Genomic DNA, 20,622 nt, shown 5'->3' with positions numbered 1-20,622 from the left:
TATAAAAATAAAAAAAAATTGAGGAGTTCACTTCGACCATTGGCGGAAAGAAAAAACAAGATGGCGGCGATTCGAATAATTTGCTATTCGATTCCAGATGCCCGGCTCTACTTATAAGCCGGCGTGCCTAATGTAGTCAGGTAGTGTTTTATCGACTATTCCTAAAACCACTACCGGTTACGTAATGTTCCTTAAAATACGGTAGTCGTTAACACTATATTTGCGCAATGACATGTACATAAATATACACAGTGGCGCGTCAAAATTCTCCGATGACTATAGTTCCGCTTCTGAAACAAACGAAACCGACCGTACGATTGTCTTAGTGTTACAAATGGCACAGAAGTCACTACGGCAGTATAGTAATATGATATTCCCTTTTGTAAGTAAATGTACGTGCGTATATGCTTTGCTGGTCTTTATATAAATATATTTATGTAGGCCCAGGGAAATCTCGTTGATTTCAGATCAGAATAATCAGAGTCCCGGATTGGAAAAAGTAGGCCTGCTCTTATATAAGCTGTAAGAATAGAATTGATATTTTGATGGATAGTATTTTACTAGGACATCGTTTCCGACAGGCGGGGAATTACTTCCCGGAACGAAATTCAACTGTTTGAATGAAGGAAAACTAACATTCTTTAGTAATTATATTTATACAGTAATACTTATTTTGGTGCTCCCGTAGTATGTGCACCAAGATGACGCACAACCTGAACATAGTATGTGTACCAGGTAGGTTGTAGGGGTATCAGGTTGTGCGCCATCTTAGTACACATACTGCGGGAACGCCCTTACTTATGTGCACACTATGAAACTGTACAAAAGCGGGAGTGCGAGCTACACGTAACATTGACGGGTGGAACGGAGTTTTTGTGCAAAGGAAGGGGGAATGAGTTCAAGGCAAGTGGACTAATATATCAAAAAGTGGTGCTTACTTCAGTGGTTCCACCCGTTTTGGGATCTCTCGAAATATGTGCACTAAGATGGCGCACAACCTGATCCCTAACCTGATACACATACTATGTTCAGGTTGTGCGCCATCTTGGTGCACATTCTTCGGGAGCTCCCAAAACGGGTGGAACCACTGAAGTATCCAGATATCACAGAGTGGTATTCAGATGTACTTGCTTTGGACAAAAGTTTAGTTATGACGTTAAAGTTAGACAATATTAAAGCAATATATACTCTATAGTAGGTGAAGAAAAAAATACGTACTATTTCTTCGTCAGTCCTATATGTTGCTGAACTTGATCTTAGCCAATAGGCCGAAGAAGCGATCGTGTCAAATGTAGTATTACCGTAGTGTGTTCCTAACCAGGTTAGGAATATACCGTAATTTCAGGTACAAACATTACGGGAGTCACTTGGCCAGTCCCCGAACTCGTAATAGAACTGAAATAAGGAAAATTGGAATAAAATTATGGCCTAACCCTAACCTGGTACACATGCTACGTTCCGGTGTCCGTCATCTTGGTTCACATACTTCGGGAGTACCATAATTTTAATCTGTTTTTCCTTATTCCAGTTCTATTACGAGTTCGAGGACCTCCTGTGTTAGCCAAGTGAATATACCGCCTGTCCATAAGTTTCAGTCCCTTTACACAACTCGATATAAAGTTAGCGAACAAAATTAGATACCTCCATATTGGTACACACACTTCTGGAGCGCCATGGACTGGCTAGAAAAATAGTTAAAGCGCAGAAGTTAGATAGTGTTACAGTAATATAAAGTCATTGATAGATAATGAGAAAAAGGCGCTTCAGAAGTATGTGTACCAATATGGAGGTAACTAATTCTGTTCGCCTACTTTACACCAAATTGTGTAAAGGGACTGAAACTTATGAGCAGTGGGTATATTCACTTGGCTAACACAGACAGTCCCCGAACTTGTAATAGAACTAAAATAGGGAAATGGCCTAGCTCTAACCTGGTACACATACGAGTACCGAAACAAATCAAACTATTTCATAGTAAGAGTTTCAATATTGTCCAGATTCTAAGTTTGTATTGAATCAGTCATTTTTATTTCAATTTCTTTCTGTCTGTATAGCTTGTATTCTCAGTATGGTGGAAAAATAAACTACCCAATAACTAATTATACAAAAGATGGGATTTCAAGATTACCTCGCTTGGATAGGGCGTGGTACGTATATTGATTATTGTAATTCTTGTTGGACACGTAATGGACCTTTTTATTATTGTGTTGTTGTTGTTCTTCTTGTTGTTGTTGTTAGTACTACTGGATCAATTGCCTTCAATTTTTCAGTTGTTAAAGATTGTTGTTGTCGCTAGAAGGCTATTACTATAATTTTATTTTTTCCAAATTTGTCCATGGGATATGATATTTTATCTAAAATGCTCTGTTTAATTTTTAATTATGGGAATACGTTTTATGACATCGTGATAGCTGCCTTCCTCGTTTTTATGATTTCGGGTTGGGATAAATATTCCCTTTCGAAGTATTTTATTACCGGTTTATATACCCGTTGATATAATAAAAGGGACCAATGACCAAACATATTGACACGAAGATGAAAAGACTAATATGGCTACGACAATTTTAGGCACACGGTGAAAAAAATTATACCGAATGCCACGAATAATTGTACCGTGTGTCATATAAATTTGAATTCTCACGAATCAGGATACCCAAGGGGGTGAGAAAAGACGATAAAATTGCTTAATCATGCGGCGAATCAAGGCCTCTTGTCCAGTTACCAGTTCATGTTGGGTATGGAATTAGTTAGCTATTTATTTATTTTCGAAAGCATGGACTTGATGGTAGGGGAAGCCATACCGACCGTCGCTTACGTGAACCATTCTACCGCGGCGAGGAATCCAGCAACTCTTTTTCACATAACCCGCATGGGATTCGAACCTGCGAACCCACGGAGGTTAATCAGAGGTGCGGCGGTGAACGTATCACTAATGATTAGCACGATACGCCACATCGCCGAGACTAATTTATCCATCTCACCTGGAATTTACTTCGTTATCAATTTCATTACATTTTCCAGTCGGTATCTTCGGAGTTCTGAGGTCTTGTTGGAACGTAATTTGGAATCACGGTATCCAAAGAATACTGTTCGGAGTTCCACAAACCACTGTAGCAGCCAACGAAGCGTTCAATGCCCGTGGTGTGTAATTATTATAAATTCTTTCTTTATTCCTCAAAATGCATTTCCATTTCCTTAGGCTTAGACCAGTGGTTCTCAAACTTTTTAATGTCATTACCCGTTCCATAAAAACACAGTTTAATGCTAAACTTGTGCTAGGTCAGCATTTCAGTCTGCATTCTCTATGGCGAAGTATGGATATTACATCCCTACGAATCCAGGACTAGATTACTAGGCTCATCGACTAGATGCGAGCATTGAATGTCCAGCTTTTCCGCAGACTGTTCAAAAGTAAGGGGGATTACAAAAATTTTTTTTTTAAAGCAGTGAACGATTGAATTACCCCTGACAATTTGCAAATTAACCCTTCGTGTAATCACCCCCAGTTTAGAAACCACTTTCTTGTACCAACCAGGAATGATTTTTCTCGTACTATGGCAAAAATTTCGCTTTGTTTTTGCTTGAGTATGACTACTTTTTTAGTTATTTGTTATCATTGTAATTTATGTACTCATTTTTGCATACGTTATAGACCATTTGAACCGTACAAAAGTCGTATTCCAAAACACTTCGGACTACAGGAGTGCATTACAAGGGCCACAATAAGTTAAATTTCCCACTGAGCCGTTAGAACACCCGATTTCGAGTTTAAAAAAATTCATTGGGCCATTTTACCAACTGATTATTAAGCGAAAATTTATTATTGCAGAGCAACCACCTCCGACAAATTCAGGGCCGCCAAGAAGAAATCTAGACCAACTTCATCGCAGACCATTGCATGAACGAAATGGTGAGTATGTTATTTCTTACTAAATTGCAATCCAGCTAAGTTTGAGCTTTCTTCAAGTATATCACAAGCGATTAGGCTCCGTTCGTCATAAACCCAGTTCAGAATGCTTTAGTACAGCGCCCGACTGCTTTAGTATATTTTGTCATGATTTCAAGACAATACCGGTACTGGTTTTGAATGTAGGCAATAAAGCACTATACCTGAGTCCTGCCTGATTCATACATTAGGCCAGGGGTGTGCAACCTTTTTCGCAGGCGGGCCAATATCAATAACCGGCTAAAACCGGCCGCACCTACATTTAACTCAGACTTCCTATTATTTGCAGGCACAAAATGGTGACTTTTTATTATTATGGAATTGCTAGCAAATCGATATGACGTCCATTTTAGAAAAAAATATGTTACTAAAAAGTGCCATATTTGAAGGCATGACTTTTTTCAAATGTGGATAGTTATCTTGGTTGAGATGTTTTCAGTAAAATACGCCAAGATTCAATTCCAAATAGTTTGCTGTCAAATCCTATTCTAGGTTAGATTTTGACAAAATCAATTGATAGGCTGGAGCTAAAACTCATTTAGCTTTTGTATCTTTTTATATTATTTTTTTTTAAACTGCGCTTCAGTTGCCTCCGCGGGCCGCACAAATTTCCCTTGCGGGACGCATTTGGCCCGCGGGCCGCACTTTGCACACCCCTGCATTAGGCACAGGGAAAAAGGATTCAACTTGCGTCTTATGGTAAAATAGCAAATGATACCAAGTGAAAGACTTTTATCGTGGAGACTTTTGAATCACTCCGCTGCTCCTTATGCGGGCTGAAGGCTCAGTTTAAAAAATTCACATCACCGAATAATTCTTGAGTTGTGTTACCTTCTTTTTATTCAGAAGAACAACGCTCCCAGTCACCCACATACAATATTGTTGAAAGTAAACTCAATCAAGTTGCAATGGGTTCGTCCGATACAACTTATGCACACGCTTCTATCAGAGAGGTAATAATATATCTTGAAATAGCCTACGTATTTCATATAAACAGTGAGTGGTGTATCTAGAGTATGCCAGAGATGGTGCAAAAACTCGAAAATTTTATTCAAAAATGTTTCAAAAAATAAAGTTACCAATTGCCAGTCAACCATCAAGAGACGAGTTTGTTAGCTTTCGCCGTTTTACGTAGATACGCCGCTGTATATAAATATTTAATTATCTACTGGCCATTACTACCAAAGAGATAAGTTGTTTCCAATAATTTCATTAGAATAATTGTAATGAAACTGAGAACTACTTTTCTTCACGAGCATCGGGCTCGCAGAATTTTTTCACATGTGAGTAGATCGCTGCGCCGTCTCAAATTGGTTTGTACGACTGTATGTTAATTTGCATCAAAGGGTGATGACATCTGCAAACGGGATACGCAGGCTTGTCCATAGGACATATTTTTCTGTCCCATCCCAACTTATGGGATTCCCATTGGAATAAAATTCAATAAAAATTGTTAAATTTAGGTTCAGAGTCTAACAAATAGGACTACATGTACGAAGAGAAAAGCGAAACAACACAGTTTACGAAATTTGTTATCTTTATATGAATAACTATTATAGATGTGTTCATCAGCCCCTCTCGAAGTATATTGTAATGCTGAATATATTTTGCTCTTTATATCTAACAAGAGAGTTATGCCCAAATATTTGGACACGAAATCCAGAACGACATGTTTTACCATCATTTCCCCGAAAATCATATGGTTTTCGTGTCCCGCGTGACCCATGGGAAATACAAATGTGTGCTGTCCCATCCCATCCCAATGGACGACCCATGGACAAGCCTGGAGATACGTGTGAAATACCTGTTTGCCTTATAGCACAGATGTGTGTCATGTACCACTCACAAATATAATATCAGTTATAACTGGAACGTTCTAATAGTCCAAATTGCAGGAAAAAAAACTATACTAACAAAGCTTAGTCTGCTGCTCTGTCAAATCGTCTGATTCCTGTATCATAGATTCATTAGCTTCAAGCACGGTCATGTCATGGCTATTGCTGGGTATTTTTGAAAACCTGATGATTTCTAAATCGATTCGATTTAGGGGGTCCAAAGCCAGGCCCGCGGGCCACATAAGTCGAGTTTATTTTATCCAGTCAGTAAAAAATAATCGCGTAGAATATTCAAAAAAGGGTGATCGTACAGTTTTACTGTGGAATGGGAGCCGCGGGGAACCCAATCTGGTTATCGAGCAGCGACACCCAAGCTTCTAATATCTAGTTAATTATCAACTCAATTCAGAAAAGGTATGTATCTCACGACTAGGGTTGAGCGTTATCGAAACACTGCTGCCGTTTTTACAGATCAGTGTTTCGAAACGCCCAGCCATACCCACGAGTCATGAGCGGATTTCGCTGATATCATAGCAATTAAAGAACGGGTGACGAGAACCCCCGAATCCAACCATTTGGGCTTAAAAGGAATTTAGACGTATGTGTACCAAATATGGAGGTGACTAATTTTGTTCGCTTACTCTGCATCAAGTTGTGTAGAGGGACCAAAACCAAATGGACATGGGGTATATTCACTTGGCTAACACAGACAGTCACCGAACTCGTAATAGAAATAAAATAAGGAAAATCGGAATAAAATTATGGCCTAACCCTAACCTGGTATACACACAACGGGAGTACCTTTAATTTTATTCAACCGCATCTCCGCTACCAATATTTTGAGGTTGAAGTAGCGATATGTATATCTATATTCCAGGCTCAGAGGCAACAGGAAGTTAATTTTGCGCACGAGGGAAACAACTTACATGAGGGAAACAACGTCCATGAGGGAAACAATTTACATCAGGGTTTCGACCACCATGAGGAATTCCTTCTTCATGACTGATACCTGTATAATAAATAACCTCTTCAAATGGTTAAACTGGTTTTCAAATTATTTTATTATATAGTTTTATAATCGTTTGTATATATGATTTAGTTAAGTGCGTTTTAAAATTCGGATTGATAAACTTTTGACTCCGAGCACATCCCCATGTTGAGGAAATCCATTATATTCCCCATTTACGTTTGTTAGCCTGAGTTAAGCGCACTCTGTAGTCAGTGATGGAAATCAGAACTCTAACAACAAATTCCCATCCCGGTAACCAGTCCATGTCGGCCGACCAGCGGTTACGTGAATCACTCTACGACGACGAGGAGTCCAGTAATCCTCTGGCACATAACTGTTCCCTCTAGGAATATTGCGATGACCCGGATAATTCAAGAACACACCAGATTTTCATAATTTTGTAAAACTTTGGAGATTTAATAGTATTGAAAGTCTATGCGATGCTACTTAACTAAGGCCTTTGCACGTGGGCCATAGAAAACTGACATGAAATGCGGGGGGTTCACTTCATACATTTGAAAACAGGCCTAGACCATGCCTGATTGCCAGTAACTTAGTATCGGCAGATAAAGCTGCTTCAAACGATGGTTTTTGTGAAATTTATTCAATAATAGCAAAATGTTTCTGACCATTCTGTAGATCTGCTTTTCAAAAATGTTTAGTGTAGGGCTTCTTCTTCTATCGCATAGAAATATATTCTAACTAATTCATATTTCAATGCATGCTATATTACAAAGTGAAAAACAAATAACTGGTGATGCCGTTTTTTTTTTGTTGGGGACTGGGGGCACAGGTTTAAGTGTATTTATTAAACAACGATCTCATAAAATCTGGATTAGATTAGACAGAGTTCATATGTTAATACTTTAAAGGGTAGTTGTTTGAAAATGGTGATTTTAAAGTTTGCATAGATCGACCTACAAAAAATTTCTTGGACCTCCTGAAGTATGTACACCAAGATGGCGCACAACCTGATTACAGTTTGGGTACCAGGTAAGGATTCAGGTTATGCGACATCTTGGTGCACATTCTTCAGGAGGACCATTTCATATTGGTAAAGTATAAGGAGTGTTTTAGGGGTCAAATGCACAAAAAACGATCATAGGTTAATTCAGGGCCGTGTAACTGAACTTATCGAAATGGGCCAAAATGTAAAGTTATGGTAACTCTTTGATGCCTGGACCATCGAACAACCACCTACACTCGAAGCTTGCAAGTGATAACCTGTAAGCTGATCGCTGAATTTTGTCTTGCGCAGCATACACTGCTCACAATAGGGTGCTCCCGAAGTATGTGCACCAAGATGGCGCACAATCTGAACATAGTATGTGTACCAGGTTAGGGTTATCAGGTTGTGCGCCATCTGCTCACAACAGGGTGCTCCCGAAGTATGTGCACCAAGATGGCGCACAATCTGAACATAGTATGTGTACCAGGTTAGGGTTATCAGGTTGTGCGCCATCTTGGTGCACATACTTTTGGAGCGCCCACAACAGTACGTGATGCCAAAAGAGAGATCATTTAAACCAGTGGTCCTAACCGGTGGGAAATTTCCCACCAGTGGGAAACTTGGGGCTTCCTGGTGGGAAATAGAATACTCCTCTAAAAATATACGCACAATAACACAATTATTATATATTACACAATGAAAATCACAATACAAGCCATGAAGCGGAAAAAGATTCCCAACTTTGGTGAACTATCACGGTGTTGGCCATGTTATTCTGATCGTGCTCATGTAACTAATTTTGATCTTTGGTCGCCCGATAACAATCTCACAGACATGTCTCAAACGAGTACCAAGGCTCTTCTGATACGCAAGAAGATTTTCGTTGAAGATTTGCTAAGGGGCACAGTCTATTTTCAAATGTCTTGGAGATATCGGGTTGGCACACGCTCTGATGAACAAATGTCTGGTCCGTCCCGTCATTGTGGTCAACTTTTAATAAAGATAATGGCTAATGTTCAAATAAAGTATGATCATATTTATCTCGGCTACGTTTCACGTTTTTAAAGAAAAATTTTGAGCAACTGACGCAATGCGTTGTTTGCTCTAAGACCATCTCCAATGGTTCTATGAAGCCCCATCAAATGAAGCAACATATTTCCAATATCTATTTCCTTATCAGTTTGCTAAAAAAAAACGAAAAATAAAAGCAAAATGATATTCGACAGCATGGGGCAATTTCAAACAAGTTTAAAGTGACTGCGTCTTATGCAGTTGTCCTGGAAATAGCAAGGACCAAAAAGTCCCATAACATCGGTGAGACATTGATGAAACTTTGTCTGGTGAAGTGTTCTGATATTTTGCTGAGTGAGTCAGCGGCGTCAAAAATGAACAGGTCTCCTTGTCCAATAGCTATGCGCATTTTCAAATTAAATTCATACATCCGGTCTATCATATCAAAAAAAAGAAAAATTGATATTGACGGTACAATGTAAACTTTGATGCGTCCTTTGTAATCCTATGTGTTGAATTGTTCTATTCGGTAAATAACACTTTTTTTTACACGGATCGTCACTATCTTGGGATGCTAGAGAGCGCAATGAATGTTTTAACGGGGTTTCAACTTTTACACCAATTGCAAACCTTTATTACAGAAAGTCTTGCCAATTATTATTGAGGGAAAACTTATTCTATTCAAGGGAGTCAATATTTAGAGGGAAATAATAACTCAGCCTAAATCGGAAGTGGGAAATTAAGATAAAAAGGTTGGGAACCCCTGATTTAAACGCATAATTTTAGAATAGGATTTACATGTTCTTCCCGGGGAGAGGAAATCCCATGAGACGGCTCAATTATATGACGAACCAAGGCCTCTCGTCCGGTTACCAGGTCGCGTATGAGAATTTGATCAAACGGCGATTACTGTCATTTACAAACTCTATTTGCGCAATGACATGGTCTTAAAGGTGGGTTATCACGGCCAATTTATGAGGCGAGTTGATTGATTCTATATAATTTTTCGCGTTTATAGCTCACAAAAAGTGGATTTCGTTTTGAGAGACCCAGCCGAAATCGACCGATAATTTGTACGGTCCGCTGATGACGTTCTACAAACTAGATTTGCGCAATTAAATGTTCACGAATCTATACACTTTCGCGTCGAAGTCACTCAAGCATAACTATAGTTCCTCTTCTGATATGAATAAACAAACTCCATTATTGCTTGAGTGGTACAAAAGGCACAGACGTCCGCGATACTACGACAATTCATATTGTAATATGATATTCCTTTTTGTGAGTCAATGTATGTGCGTAGGCACCTCCGTGCTCGTTATAAAAATATTATTATTTAAGGACAAGGAAATCTCAGGCCACTGCTGATTTCAGATTAGTATTTTCGAGGCGTTGGTGGAAAAATATACTTTTGCCTGCTGTAAGAATCGATATTTAGATAGTAATGTACTAGGCCTAGGGCATTGTTTCCGATCTTTGAAGAGAGAAATTAACCTTTGCATTTGCTGTAGTCAGTGCTGGATTAACCATTATGATAATTGAGCACGTATTAGGGCACCAAGGGAAATGGGGGTAGGTACCACAAAAATTCCTTAGACGATTTTTCAATGTATTGTAAGTACTGTATAAAAACTTTTTTAAAACCAGAAAAATCATTAAATTAACTTGGTCATCAATTAGCAATGAATACTGAAGCTTACTCATTCAATTACAGATAACATAGATAGAACACCGATATCATTATTATGATTTTTATATATAGGGCGCTAAAACCTTAAATGCTTGGGGCTTCTGAAAGGCTTGATCCGGCCCAGGCTGGATCAATACAACACTTATATTCTTTAGTTATTTATTACTACTATATATAAGGGTGTTAAAAAAGTTACGCAAAATTGTGGTAAAATTTTTTTGTCAAGGCAACGTTATTAAAAAAGTAACTGTTAAAATATATCAGTCGTAAAATGTTAGATTGGCATTTCACCGTAATTCACTACTGTTAAAAGGTGTCAGTCGTTAAATGTTTAAAGTAGCATTTCATCTTAACTTCTGTTAATATTGCGTATTTTTTTAACACCTCGTATATGCCTTATTCCTGTTTCCGCGCACCTTATAAACTATTTAATCAGTAACGGTTCGAGATACGCCTCACGCTAGCTATGGATCTATTGAAGAGTGAATTAAATATTCCCCGCTTCCCAAGTAAGGAGGAATGTGTCTGGTTTTGAGGAGGGATAATATATTTTGTATGTAAATGTAGTATTACTAACATTCGTTCTTCATTATTTTTAGTACCATAGTACCCAAAGTGAGTATTAAATAGTCAACGTTTGTCAAATTTTGTATGTGAGAGTAGTATCACTGGTATTGATTCATCCATTAATACTGTAATACGTATTTACGTTCACATTGCAAACTACCTAAGAAGCCTATTAAGAACTGTTCAAGGGCAAGTTACCCATATCACTAGTTAATGATACACTTATGTTACACTTAAAGTACAACCTAGAAGCGGCGTTTTGCGGAAAGTAGTGGGGGGAGGCGGTAAAAGCTTCGAAATATCCGAGGGATAATTGATATATTAAAATAGGTTATGGGTAGAAAGTTTATTTATTACGCAAAAGTTAGACAGTATCACAGATGGATAAAGAGAAAAGCATATCATTTCATATAGGAAGAGTTTCATTTTTGTCCAGACCTATATGATGTCTTACGGGCGGTTAAACTGGCTTTAACGATTACCTTCATTTTGTAGTTAATTATATCTGTCGTTTTTACTTCAATTTCATTTTGTTTGTATATCATGTATTCTCAGTATCTTGGAAGAATAAACTACCAATAACTAACTAAACAAAATAATGGGATTTCGAGAATATGCCGTCTGGATATGGCGCGGTACGTATATTCATATCTGACTTCCCAGATAACGATGGATATGGAAGAGAAATAATTTATATTTTATGGAAAGGAAAAACGATTAATCATATGGCGAACCACGGCGTCAAGTCTGGTTCCCAGTCCATGTCGGGCATGGGATTAGTTGGCCCGTTATTTGTTTTTCAGATGGCTGGACTTGCGACCAGCAATTACGTGAACCACCCTCTGGCGACGAGTAGTCCAGTAATCTACTCGCACATAATTATCCCCCGTGAGATTCAAACCTGCGAACCCACGCATGGTATCAGAGGTACTACGGTTGCGAACGTATTCCTAACGCTTGGCACGATGCGCCACGTTGCAGAGCCTTTCTATAAACAGATTCACTTCGCTGTCAAAGTTATCCAAGGTATACAAGAGCGCATTTTCATCTATCTCGATTGGTTCATTATTTGAAATGATTATTGATCGCCAAATGTTGAAAACTGGGGGATGGGGCCCGGTCATGCCTATGCATTAGCCCTCTCCGCAATACCCTCGGTTAATAACCGCTAACCTATATTTCCGTTCCTAATTGTATTATTTTTACAGCGGGTATCTTGGAAGTTCTGAGGTCTTGTTGGAACAAGGTATGGGAACATGGTATCCAGAGAATGCTGTATGGGGCTTCACAGGGCCGTGTAGTAAATGACGGGGCGGTCACTGCACAAGGTGCGTCATTATTATGAATTTTTCCTCAATTTCGTAAAATGCATTACCTACCACTCAAACTACCACTTGTAAAGTTGTAAAGTTACCGACGACTTTGTTAATATCTGTTATTATTTTCCACTCGTGGTCCGCGAGTACATTTTACTTGATTTTTTATCGGACCGCCAACGTAGAAAGGTTGGGAACCACTGCGCTAGACCATAGGTTCTCAAAGTGCTCCGTACGGAGCCCCCGGGCTCCGCGAGAAAAACCCAGGGGCTCCGCGAGATATTCGATTACTTTTCAAAATACTGACTTGGCTAATTTAAAACTGTTTCTAGAAGCAAAAACTGCTTTGATAAAATTTGACACCAATATAGCCTCGAAATATGGCAAAGTGGCGGACCTAAAAAATGACATTATTTATAAGCAGGAGCGCAGCCGGGATTTATAAGAGGGAGGAGGTTCACATTTGGAATCGGAAATTTACGCGCAACATTCTTGGCGATTCAAAAAAACGGATAACGAGATTTCTGTATCGTAAAATATTTAATTCATGACCGATGCGAGCATTTAAAGTGTCTTATCGTAATAATTTAATTGTGCTCATCGTTACTCACGTTCGATTCGAGATTACTATTAGGATTACTAAAATGAAACTAAAATGAAAGAATACTATTCTAAAATAACTTAAAACTGCGTGATAAACTGCCAACTATAAATAAATTGGAGTCGTATTTTTGCGATCTTGGAATTTGTTAAAATTGATTTTTTTCTTTCGCACTCGAGATTATTTTTAAGCAAGATTTCGCCGTTTGAAAAATCACAAGGTCTTGGCAAAATACGAACGATTGAAATTTATTTTAGTGCATGCGGCTCCGTCGGTAGTTTCAGAGTAGAAAAATGGTACATCGCCCGCATAATTAATTGACTGTGTTTCAATTTTGCAGTTACCGCGATAAATAACCGAAGGAAACACCAAATTTTGTGATTCACAATGTCTATAAAAGCGTTTTTTTTCTTTTATTTTATGGAGAATAAACACCGGCGTAAAGATGTTTGAGGTTTAAAAACACGCCATGCTGACGAAAAAAATCGGTGATAGTAACAAAATGCAATCGTGCACGTTAATAGCGGCCTTTTAAGTCTTCCAAAAATGTCAAGAGGGGAAAAAATTCGACCCCTAATTTATTGATATGTTTGTCATGGGTCAAATTTACAGCTTTAGTATATACACTTTATCTTTGAAATTTAGATTTATTTATGACTTGTATTAACCCTATTAAAAGGGTTTAGTATTTAAATTGAGTAAATTACTTTTAACTTGCTCAGGAATTTTAATCGGAAAGTAACAATTTTAACATTTCTCTTGGGGCTCCGTGAATAATAGTCAACCTTTCCAAGGGCTCCGCAACACAAAAAGTTTGAGAACCCCTGCGCTTGACGATCGCAGCTGACGACTACCGTAATATTTGGAGTTTCTAAAGTTCGGCATTAGGCGCAGCTTACTACATTTTCTGGAATAGGTTAACTCGTTGTTAGTGAGTTTAAGATAACGGAGAACCCGTTCCTAGAATTTTGAATCCCATCCCTGGGTGTAGGCTATGACTAACCGGAACGATCTGGTCTACACAAAAAATAGTAGTTCTCAAGTGTCGGTGGCTACTCGCTTTGATTGATGATCTCAAAAAAATCGCTGCAATTAAAAACACTACGGTTGAGGGAAGTTCATTCGAGGCGTTGGAACAAAGCTGAAAAAAAATCGTTGAGATAGTTCACAAACTGATAACTAAGTAGGCATTTCAAATCAAATAGTAAATTACGCAAATCGTTTCAGACGAAGATTCCGAATCGACGCCATTTTGTCTTTTTTTTGTCCGCCAAAGATTGAAGTAAATCCCTTTTAGTTTTTTTAGGGCAACTCTGAATGACATATGTCTCTTTTCTTTCTAGTGAGTTATTAGACGAAACCTTATTTCTCATTGGGTGTGAACACTAAGCAAGCTGTCTGAATGATGAATTCTAGGTTTTCAGTAATTTAAGTGTCAGGAGGACTCATTACAAAAAAATGAAAATTACATACAAATTATAATCTTTCAAGGGGGCTCCCTAAGTATGCGAACCAAGATGGCGGACATCGGAATGTAATATGTGTACTAGGTTAGGGTTAGGCCATAATTTTAGTTATAAATACTACGGGAGGCTCTTGGCTAGTCTTCGAACTGATAATAGGACTAAAATAAGGAAAATTGGAAAAAAATATCGCCTAACCCTAACCTGTTACCCATGTTACGTTCCGATGTCCGCCATCTTGGTTCGCATACTTCGGGAGCACCCTTTCAAGTATTCGAGATTCGATTTGACAAAAATATTCGATTCCATTCTGAAATTATCAGGTATTCAAACATTCCCAGTTCTGATTACTGAATGAAAGATTATTGTTTCAGAACAAGCTCAGTTATCAAATGAAGCGACCGGTTCAACGCCAAGAAGAAACCCGGACCAACTTCATCGCAGACCATTGCACGAAGGAAATGGTAAGTCTCTACTTTCTACCAAGTTGACTTTCAGCTGAGATTGGATCATCTTCAGGAACAAGCAATTGGGCTATTTTTGTCAAGAACTAAGTTTTTCGTAAACACACAGCTATTCAGGATACTCGAGTATATTAACTCTTCGTGGAATGGATTAGAATCGAATCCGATGCATTGGAATTGATTATCGAGGTTGGATCGTTAAGGATATAACGTAAATTTCATAAAATCATGACACTAGCCAGCATGCAGGAAAGCTCAACAGTGACATCGAGCGACAAAGTTGGAGTAATAATGACGTCATACATACCATCTTACAGCTCTTATGTTAAGAAACTCGGCAAACCAGAGCCAGGTTTAGTTTAAAATCAACGTTGCTCTCCTGTAGTTGAGATATTGGATAACATATAAAATTGGAATAGATTGGAGGGCCGACAGAAAAGTAAACGTGAATGGGTACCTGTCTGTCGGTTGAGAAATCCTGCTCCAGACCAGTGTCCTCTACAAAGACTTTTATCATTTATGGCACATCTTCTAATATTATCCAGTTTTGCTTTTAGGCGTTTCCTCCAGTTATTCCATGCGCCATGTTTATTAACAATTACGGTCAAAGAATTAGATAAATCAGTCAATTAACTGTAAATAATGTAGTCATGCCTAGGGCTGGGCATTTTCGAATACCTGATGATTTCAGAATCGGATCGAATATTTTTTTCGAATCGAATCTCGAATACTTGGGAGATTATAATTGTATGTAACTTTCTTATTGTATTGAATCCCCCAGACACATAAATTACTGAAAACGTATAATACATCACTCAGAAAGATTGCTGAGCGTTCACACACAATAAAAAGCACGTTTTATCAATAACGCACTACAGAAAAGCGTCATATATTGTCAGAATTTTGTTGAAAATATATACCTCGACCATTGACAGAAAGGAAAAAAAAAGATGGTGGCGATTCGAAATTTCGCTCTGAATCGATTCGAATAATTTACTATTCGATTTGAATTGCCCAGCCCTTGTTATAGCAAATAGTGAAGCTTTTTATCGTGTTGCCCATTAAACAGCTTCATGGCTCTCTACGGGCAGTATGAAAAAACGGCGCTCCTGAAGTGTGTGTACCAATATGGATCTAACTAATTTTGTAAAGGGACTAGAACCTATCAGCAAGGGGCATATTCACTTGGCTAACGCAACAGTCCCCGAAATCGTAATAAAAATAAAATATAGAAAATCGGAATAAAATTATGGCCTAACCCTAACCTGGTACACGCACTACGGGAGCATCTAAAAATCCTGCTCCAGACTAATCTTTTTCTTGTCACTGAATATTTCTTCATATATTTTTATCTCTCTAGATCGACAACCGCTCTCTTTCAATATTGTTGGAAGTTCACTCAATCAATCCGCCTTGGCTTCATCTAATACAACTTATTCGAACTCATCTGTCAAACAGGTAAACTTGAATTGCTGTTGCCAAACTGCCCAGGGGCGTAGCCAGCGGTGGTTTTGGCGGTCGACCCCCCCCCCCCCCTTTTTTTTTTTGAAATGTAAAAAAATAAAAGCATCTTTCTGTATCACACATGGCAATTTTTCGTAGCTTGGAACGTTTTTTAGACCCTTAAGCAGTGTTCTAAGGTGTGCGCGTGTGCGCGCGCACACAGCTTCCAGAGACTGCGCACAGACGTATTTCGATGTAATGTAACAATGTGCTCGGTTGACAGGTTGAGAAAGTTTGTTGTTGGCCCACTTATTACCCGATTAGAACGCCAAAATTTCTTCATTGGTTTTTGCACAAATATTAGTCATTTCCAAAAAAGTGCGCACATACCAAAATTTCTGCGCACACATACTTCAAAAAATTAGAGGGAACATTGCCCTCAAGACTCATGAAAACACACGTTGTCCGGCGTTTGCTCGGTCCCGCTATTCGTTTCGATCAAACTTGGCAAATAGCAATCCCCCCCCCCCCCCAATTGAAAATGTTGGGCTACGCCCCTGAAACTGATATTACAGTGTGCGTTTACCAAACTCTCACTTAGAAGTCTTAGCACTGATATATCCATGGTTACCTTTTCAATTTTCCAGTAATTCCCGTGAGCTCTATGGAATTCGTTTATCTGTGTGCGATGACGTCATCAAAATAAACATTGCGCATCTTGTGGCGGTTCCGCGTTCGCTGTTGGTAGTCAGACGAAGTCGTGAATACTGTGGTATCGCGTCTCCTGGAGTACGCGCCCTGATGTACTTCTAGTGGGCGTAGCATAACGACTTTTGCATATAATTTTCCTAATCCCCACCTGAGTACGTAACCCAAAACGTCGCTGATCGTCACAAACGCGTCATAGCGCTTGTTAATAGCTACGATCGTCCGAAATGGCATCTGTGTCGACTATAATGAACTCACTAACACTCTCTAATATCGGCATCGTTACAATGAGAAAACGAGAGAAATAGCTTGCTCGATTTAAGATGATTTTCTGCGCGTTTTAGAGTTAGACGACCATACTTATACTTCGGAGGGCCTTATTACGTCACTGCGACTTCGCAATGATGTAACTTTCGGATGACGTAGGGGTTAGGAATGACATATGCAAAAATTGTTGAGACAGGCCAACTAGAATTACTTGTGGGAGTGTACTTCAGGAGACCCGCGGTACCGGTACCCTACTGCGCCAGATTGCATACCCGTACTACTTCGTTTTGACTTTCTTGTCCATGTATTTGAGCATCGCTCTCTTATTTTATTTCGTTTCGTTTTCCTGTCTATACTATGATATATCTTTGAGTATATTTGTTAAAGTATCGTTACTCACTGTGTTCCCATATTCCAGGTTCGAAAGAATGCCGACTAGGAGATATTCCGGCGTCTGATTTGAGGAATCCAAATCCACACAATTACTGCTACGAACACTTAAAACCGTCTAAAAACACCAAAAACCCTGCTAAAACGCCTAAAAACAGTGAAAAACCGTCTAAAAACCCCCAAAACCCTTCAAACTTAAAATTAAATTATTCTTCCATATAGTAAATAGCACAGAACTCCGGTTCATACTCCGGATTGCTGAAATTTTTTACTCCAATGTTTGTTTCAGTCTAAAAATCCAACTGCATTTCACGAAAATCCTAGTAATGAATTTTTTAATCAAGTTGAATCAATTTCTATTATTTTCTAATTAATCTCAAAAGTTTGCTAATTAAACTTTGCAATGATATAGAGAAAATCACCTGAATGTTCTTATTAACTAACACCTTAGGAAATTTTTATCTTGCAATTTTATTTCAAAATGCATCTCTTTTCCGTACTGTAAATCAGGGTGGTCTAAGGTTGCGAGGTTGAAGTGCCGCAAAAAAATTTTGAGGTCTCGCGGGCCGCAGTCGGAGAAAACCCCAAAGTGGCCAAAACATTGCGAGTTTACTCAATTCAAATATGAGAGTTTACAGATCTAATTAGTTTTATAAGAAAGATATATATATAATATGTAATATAAGGCCTTTAGTTATTTTAAAATTGCTACACGAGAAATACCGTGGTATTTTCGGGATTTTTACTCGTGTTTTGTTTTGTAATACCGCTTAAAATTATACTCTTTCGTGAAAGATATTACTCGAAAACACACCAGACACTGTGGTTTAACGTTGCCGTGGGTAAGGAAATACGTTTACTCTCAGTTTACTTCGCTCACCTTTACACTCATTGTATGATGAATTTATTACTTGTAGGTTGTAGCGTGAGCAGGTTTAGTGAGTGATACCGTCAAAAGACAACCATTTAAGTTGGGACCTCGGACCCAGATAAACAAAATACTGGATCGCGCGGCGATAAGTCAGCTCTGCGGTTCGTCACTGCTGTCACATTGCCAACGCTTGAAAATAGAGGAGTTTTTGCTAAAATGAAGGCACAAAACGTCTCTTCAGATGAGGAGCTATTTGACGCAAGCTCATCTCATAGGCTTGGTCCTGTCTGCACAAAACAATTCATTATCCTTATACTGACCACGGGACGGCATTCCCATGTAGCCACCGTCTTGACGCTTATGAATACAACAATGAAAATTACGTGATTTTAACAAACATCAATCCCGACATCGGAATCAGGAAAAGGACTATTCACAGTGGTAATAGTTTTAAAATAAATCAATCAATTCTCAAATCAAGTTGTATTGGTAACCGTATTGGGTTTACAATTTTAATCTTTTTTTTTTTTGCAATATTTCAAGTCAATTCAAAAGTAATAGAATATAAAAAATAGATCAAGTAATTTTTTTTTCTGATCCTTATGACTAAAAATTTTAATATGTCATGAACATAATATATGATCATAGATGAAGATGCCAAAAAAGAGCATCGATCCTTTCTTAATTGACTTTAATTTCATATATTTCAAATTTGTAGTATTATTTATGTTCTCCAAACCTGCCTAGTTTTAAATAAAGTTTTAATTATAACTGAGTGACATTAGTGATTTTTATTCCATACAAATGTAATTTATTGCAGATTTGCAGTGTTAAACTTCCCGCCTTAATCCATTTACACAACATTTTCTGACTATCGAATTAAAGCGTCCAGCTTCACACTAACACGAATGTATTTCTGTAACGTTTCGTCCGACCAGAATCAGACTTCCACAGACAAGCAGTTTACAACCAAACTGAAGGCATAGAGAAAAAATAGGAAGTTAGTCTCGCGCAACCCAACTCAAATTAATTTCCTGACCTATTTCGAAGACAAAATTAAATTTTTCCAAATATTTATGAACTAATGGAGAAAAAAGTTTTTCATCGCTGTATCGCTTTTTGTCAATGTTTTTGTGTTCATTCTTATGACAGTCGTGAACAATAATTCCGAAAAAATATTTCGCTTTTATGAATGAACTGAAATAAATCTCGTTTTTAATTCATCACAAAAGATCTATCGTTTTTTTTTAAAGGTGGCGAAGGTGTGTTTCTCAAATATCACATTTTTGCATTAGCGGCAGGGTCTTTATACATAAGATCTTATTAATTATCCTCCATTTCGCTATTACATACTTCGGTACTCCCGTAGTGTGTGTACCAGGTTAGGGTTAGGCCGTAATTTTATTCCAATTTTCCTTTTTTTAGTTCTATTACCAGTTCGAGGACTGTCTGTGTTAGCCAAGTGAATATACCCCCTGCCAATAGGTTTCAGTCCATTCACACAACTTGATGTAAAATAGGCGAACAAAACTAGTTACCTCCATATTAGTATACATACTTCTGGAGCGCCCTTACTTCTCCATTAAATCCTCGGTTACTTTCCCGACCCGTAAATGAACCTCTCAGAAAACAAACAAACTCTGCAACGACATTGGATAGGCATCTGGGAAGGCAGTGACAAATTTATTTGCAGTTATATGCGCTGTCATGAATGTACTTTGTGGAAATTAAAAGAACGAATTATGATGTAAAATTTTATTTTTGGATCTTTTGTAGAAAGCCCCCGACACTAATGCAAAAGGGTGATTTTGAGAAAAACACCCCGCCACGTTTTACTTTTTGGGGATGTCTCGCGGGCCGCATTCTAGATATTTACGTTCCATTCACGTATTTTCAAGTGGTTTTATAATAAAACATACTTTCGCCTTAGCTAGTTATTTTTGAGGTAAGGTGCGAGACTTGACAAATTCTAAAAAGTAGGCGTGGCATAAAAAATTTGAGATCCACTGCTGTAAATGTCACGTCCTACATTCAACTATGCAGGGACCACATGGCATGGACACAAAGTAATTGCTCGGCTAAAATCTAGCAC

General features: G+C 38.3%; 2 protein-coding genes across 4 annotated transcripts; both read left to right on the top strand.

Moving 5' to 3' along the window:
• The first annotated feature begins 1,950 nt into the window (after positions 1–1,950).
• LOC120333308 (uncharacterized) lies at positions 1,951–7,532 on the top strand. Of its 2 annotated transcripts, none has more exons than XM_078119011.1 (5): positions 1,951–2,147; positions 3,022–3,141; positions 3,830–3,910; positions 4,796–4,899; positions 6,659–7,532. In XM_078119011.1, exons 1-5 carry the CDS (start codon positions 2,111–2,113, stop codon positions 6,785–6,787), a joined length of 471 nt encoding a protein of 156 aa, XP_077975137.1. In that variant the 5' UTR covers positions 1,951–2,110; the 3' UTR covers positions 6,788–7,532. The 2 variants fall into 2 exon arrangements, with proteins under 2 accessions (XP_077975137.1, XP_039256643.2); XM_039400709.2 differs by having other exon boundaries at positions 1,965–2,147; positions 4,793–4,899.
• A 2,385-nt stretch (positions 7,533–9,917) lies between these two features.
• LOC120333309 (uncharacterized) lies at positions 9,918–18,460 on the top strand. 2 transcript variants are annotated; one of them, XM_078119012.1, is made up of 5 exons: positions 9,918–10,011; positions 12,216–12,335; positions 14,762–14,851; positions 16,212–16,309; positions 17,688–18,460. In XM_078119012.1, exons 1-5 carry the CDS (start codon positions 9,936–9,938, stop codon positions 17,706–17,708), a joined length of 405 nt encoding a protein of 134 aa, XP_077975138.1. In that variant the 5' UTR covers positions 9,918–9,935; the 3' UTR covers positions 17,709–18,460. The 2 variants fall into 2 exon arrangements, with proteins under 2 accessions (XP_077975138.1, XP_039256644.2); XM_039400710.2 differs by lacking the exon at positions 9,918–10,011 and adding an exon at positions 11,515–11,642.
• The last annotated feature ends 2,162 nt before the right edge of the window (positions 18,461–20,622 follow it).

Source organism: Styela clava, chromosome 13, assembly GCF_964204865.1.
Source record: "Styela clava chromosome 13, kaStyClav1.hap1.2, whole genome shotgun sequence".
Classification (NCBI taxonomy): Eukaryota; Metazoa; Chordata; class Ascidiacea; order Stolidobranchia; family Styelidae; genus Styela; species Styela clava.
This window is presented reverse-complemented; position numbering and strand designations above follow the sequence as displayed.